This window comes from Galeopterus variegatus, unplaced genomic scaffold, assembly GCF_000696425.1.
Source record: "Galeopterus variegatus unplaced genomic scaffold, G_variegatus-3.0.2 Scaffold5017, whole genome shotgun sequence".
Classification (NCBI taxonomy): domain Eukaryota; kingdom Metazoa; phylum Chordata; class Mammalia; order Dermoptera; family Cynocephalidae; genus Galeopterus; species Galeopterus variegatus.
This window is the reverse complement of record NW_007731128.1, coordinates 9344-14416: the sequence shown is the minus strand read 5'-3', so window position 1 is coordinate 14416 and position 5073 is coordinate 9344. Positions and strand designations below refer to the sequence as shown.

Genomic DNA, 5073 nt, shown 5'->3' with positions numbered 1-5073 from the left:
GATTGCATTATTTGCCTGTGTTAAGCCGGAACATCCTTTTTGCCTAAATCATATAACATTATACGATTAGTTTTATACTTAAAGTAATACTATCAGGATTATTAACTTTAAATTACTTCTAATTATACTTCAAGATTTTGTTATTGAATTTATTTGCTGTGAGTAGGGCAGGGGGATGTCATTTTATGTGATCTTGATGGAGCTGCCTGATGTCCTACTGCATGATGAGTCATTTACTGTGAGAGTTTGGATGTGGGTGTTCCACTTCTAGAAAGCCCAGTTTCATTTATTCAATATAAAACATATACCCTAAGGACAAAGGAGAAGGGTGTGCAGACATTCAATGAACACCCAGTTTGTACCTTTGAAATAAAGTCTAAGGTATATCATGAAGATGTGATCCACACACACGCATTTTATACATGGCACTGTAGGGTCGTGGGTATTTCATAAAGTGAGGGTATTGCTATGTAGTAATAAATCAAATGTCTGGATATGGCACAGGTTCGTAAGGGCACTGCTATTGTATCATGGCTTTCAGACTCCTGTGTAAACAAACATCCTGACATTCTTCCTCCCTTTTGCAGATGACCTTTCTCAACAGGAGGACAATGATCCCCCCAAAGAATATGATCCTGGGCAATTTGCAGGCCTTCTTCATGGGTCCTCTCCAGCCTACGAGTCCCCCGAGAATCCATTGCATCTCTATGGGAAAAGAGATCAATGTGAAGGACAAGTGGAAGTCAGTTCGGCAAACAGTCCTTTGCCTTTCAAGCAGCCTTCAGTAGAGAGTAACTCGGAACCTGTAGTAAAGAAAATTAAACCCAAAGTGGTCAGTAGAACAATTTTTCACAAAAGAAGCAACCAACTCGAAAACCATACCATTGTTGGCACAAGAACAGCCAGGAGTGGATCGCGGAATGGAGACCAGTGGGTTGTGAACACAGGGGGTTTCGTGGAGAGAGCCTGTACTCTGGGGAGAATAAGGTCATTGCCTAAAGCCCTGCTTGACATGCACTTATCAAAAAGTGTCTCTAAGTCGGATTCTGATCTCATTGCCTACCCATCAAATGAGAAAACACAGAGGGTTAACTGGAGTGAACCTTCAACTGCTGAACACAGTTCCAAAGGGAATTCCGAGAGGACACCGTCCTTCACGTCTGAATGGGAAGAAGTAAGCCTTGTCTTTTTCATTCTTCTTTATAAAAGGCTTTGGAGTTGAGGGAGGACTGGGGGAAGGATTTGCAGCTTTTTAAGTCTTTCAGAGGCAAAAAAAAGAAAAAATTAACAAATATATACAGCTCCAACTAGAAGGGAAAGACTCTATGGGTAATACATGGTAATTTCACAGCAAGTGTAAAGACAAGCACAGTTCCACACGTGTGGGGAAATCCATTGTCTCCATAGAAATTGATATCAAGCAGAAGTAATAACTAGCTATGAGGTACAAGAAAATGTTCACATCATGACCTACCAAGCACTGCAGCTGAAAAATTGAGAAAAAGCTTGGTATTTTGCTCTGTCATTTTGCTACTTGCTAAACTCTTTGTTAGCTTGCCTCCATTCTTATATTTTCAAAAAAGCTCCTTATAATATTAACCTTAATGGTAAACAGAGTGCTCCTGGCTCTTCTCTAAGCACCATGCAATAAACACTTAATATTTTCCTTTTTACAACTAACAGAGAAACATTAAGGAAAAAAATGTTTGGGGGTCAAGAATGACCAGTTTAAGTTCTACTTACAGGCAAAATCTTTAATTTTATAGAATTATTCAGAAAGTAAGTGCCTTTGGAAGGTTATGGAATATCCTTTTTTTTTTTTTGTCTTTTTTCGTGTCCGGCAACGGATCGCAACCCTCAGTGTTGCACCCGTACCGGACCAGGACTGGCAACGGGATCGCAACCCTCGGCGCTGCCCCCACACCTCGCTCAGCCAGTGAGCGGGAACCGGTCTGTATGTGGGATCCGAACCCTCGGCGGGAGCGCCACCGCGCTCCCAAGCGGCGCACTGTAGCAGTGCGCCACCGGGCCGGCCCTGGAATATCCTTTTTCCCTAAGGAGTACTAATCATAAAGTTTTTTGAATTTTTTTCTTGAATTTCTTCAAAGAACGGACCATAATCTCTCTTGCTATTTTATTCTAACATGTCACATTTTGTCTCTCAAAAGACTGTACCAGTTGGTTTAGGTTTTGAAGCACAATAGGTCACTATAGTATTGTGAGAAGTAGAAATAGATATGGTCCTGATATTGATGTTCTTTTTTTTATTGATTATGTATATTTGTGGGATACAAAATCGAACATCAGTACATGTGATATTGATATTCTGAATTTGAGCTGTTTGGGAAAATCAGTTAATATCTCATCTGTTTCAAGGTGAACAAAATGGGACATTCAAGTAATGCTCATTGTCCTTTCTGAAACTTGCCATCTCACTTAGTTTGTTAAAATGAGGAGAAGGAGGATTAAGCCATAAATGGCTATAGTTTAATCTATCAATTCTGTAAATTCCATACTCATAGATGGTTAGTTTTTCTAGTATATTCATTTCTTATATGTATTAACTCTCTGAATAACATCTGAAATGCTTTTCTGAATCATTTTTGGAGGCAAGATAAATTAATATTTAACTTATCTCTTAGCATTAAGTTGTTTCTGTGCCTAGATTCACATGATTGGATGCCACTAATCAGCTTGTGGCTGCTCAAATCACGTACATAGAACTTGGTTCCAATGGCCATGCCTGCAAACTGAAATCCACCCCTTCACCAGTCAGATGAGATGCATGCTTTCAAGCAGAAGAGAAAGGATGCCACAGAGCCCCTTCCCTTCTGAATTTAAAGAATACCCAGTTTCTAACTTACTGACCCATCTAAGAACAAAGTTTATTTTAAGAAATACAGAGAAAAAGCTAAGCTAATTTTGAAAGTTTAAGAAAGGAGAGCATAATGTATATTTAAAAATATCATTCAAAAGTTGTTTGCTTCCTTTTAAATCCTTTCTCTTTCAGTCTCTTAATTGTGGTATTGCCATGGTAATAACAAAAGAATATATGCTCCTAGCATTTGAAAATTACTCTAAAATGCAATGTTAAAAGTGAATGTAATGGTCCATTTATATGGTTTTTGTTTCTCACAGATTGACAAAATAATGAGTTCCATAGACGTTGGAATCAACAGTGAACTTGAAGAGATGAATGGTGAGACTGCGAGTAAGGAAACTTTTCCCTACATTATAACGAAAAAAATGTGCTTGAGAAAATAGCCGAAAAATGATAGGAATCTTTAGATAATTTCATGTTTTATCATAATAATGGTGACAGTAGCTACAAATTACTTTCTTCCACTCTGATATCTAATAACCATGACCTGTAAACAACATCAATTATAAGTATACTAATTTAAAAATAGATGCACAGATATAGCTATATATCTTTATCTATATACCTGTGCATCTATCTGTTTGTGTATATATATACATATATATATATGTGTGTATATATATATATACATATATATATATGTGTGTGTATATATATAATTTTTTTTTTTTGGCAGCTGGCTGGTACAGGGATCTAACTCTGGACCTTGGTGTTATCAGCACCATATTCTAACCAACTGAGTTAACCAGCCAGCCACTTATGCCAGTTGATATTAATGAAGTTTCAATTCCATGTAGAGCTCAGTATGAAGCACTTCAAAATGTTCTAGAATCTGATGATTTAATACACTACTATTTCTCACTCAGTGAAATGTCCCCTTCCTCCTGGCCGAAGTGATTAACGACCTCTCCCGAGTTGTAAGCTCTGGTTTGGCAAGAACTAACTGTGTTACTCTTCTTCATGTATCCTACTGTACCTAGCAGAGCATCTCACAAATGGTTGGTTTTGCAATCACTATTTAATGTCACCCTTCCTAAATATTGTTTCCTTCCCTACAATTAAAGATCAGAGTAGAAGGCCATTTAAAACCTTCTTTGAAGACTTTTTTTATTTAAGACTGATGTCAAATATCAGATAGATAAACCTGAAAGTAACACTAATATTCATACTAAAGAAATTATTATGCCTGAATGAGTCAAAAGTCTCAGGTTCCATTTCTAACCTCCCAACAAGTAGTTGTGTAACTGTAGATTGGATACATCTATGAAGTTTGGAGTTAAAACAGGTGATTTTTAAGCTCTCGGGAGAGCTCATGTTTAAGTCAGAACTGATAGTTGATGTTTTGTTAGAGATAATAAGATTAAGTTTTGTGAAGAAGAAGTCTAAATGTATCACAGGGTAAATAGATATAGGACTTTGTGGCCCTTTCATTGGTCACCAGAGCCTGGACTAGGTTGAGGTGAGTGAGAAACTTACCTAGGGAGAAAATGTAATGGGTGCCAAAAAGCACAGTCATCAAGACACTTAATATTTTAATGAAATATTTTTAAAAATCAAAATTAATGTCAGGAAAATCCATCATGAGAAAAATATCAAAATTTAAATAAAGAAAGGATCCAACCCTTACGGGCAAGATTTGAGCTCTCTCAGCTCTCCTGATTCCCAGAAGGGGTTGCAAAATTACATACTTTGTCAGGGAACAAGCAGAATCCTAGAAAACGACAGTCTTTTCAGAGATAGAATTGGGTGATTGAGATGCTCTTTAACAATCAGCATTTCCAGACTGTTGCCCAAGCATTGAGAGCCCTGGCAATGCTGGAGCTCCGCAAGCAAGGCTGAGTGTCACTCAGCAGTAACGGAGGTGAAACTAGAAACTAGAGCATGACATAAGAGCCTGCTCATGTGTCTGGGAAGATGGCAATGAGCAGGTCAACTGAGCTGGTAGAACGGGGGTACCCCATTCCAGGCTCTCATCTCCACTCCCTTTTTCCTCCTTGCTCTACCATATTCTTTCCATCTTATTCTAACCTGAGGAGACACTTCCCATATCAGATCCAAGTCTACTCATTTCTTCTTGTTGGAGATTTGCACCAGATGCAAGGACATTTGTATTACTTCAGGATGGAGACCAGATGTGTCTGGAGCTCCCACAGATGAGCCTACAGTATAATGACCATTTTAGTATAAAACTG

At 38.1% G+C, this 5073-nt stretch overlaps 1 protein-coding gene across 1 annotated transcript; it reads left to right on the top strand.

Annotated features, from left to right (window-relative positions):
- Positions 1-587: 587 nt before the first annotated feature.
- Positions 588-3211, top strand: LOC103604167 (ankyrin repeat and sterile alpha motif domain-containing protein 1B-like; the record flags this gene model as incomplete). Its single annotated transcript, XM_008588749.1, has 2 exons — positions 588-1174; positions 3139-3211. Coding segments are annotated over 2 exons (660 nt in total), but the record flags the coding sequence as incomplete, so codon positions are not given.
- Positions 3212-5073: the final 1862 nt, after the last annotated feature.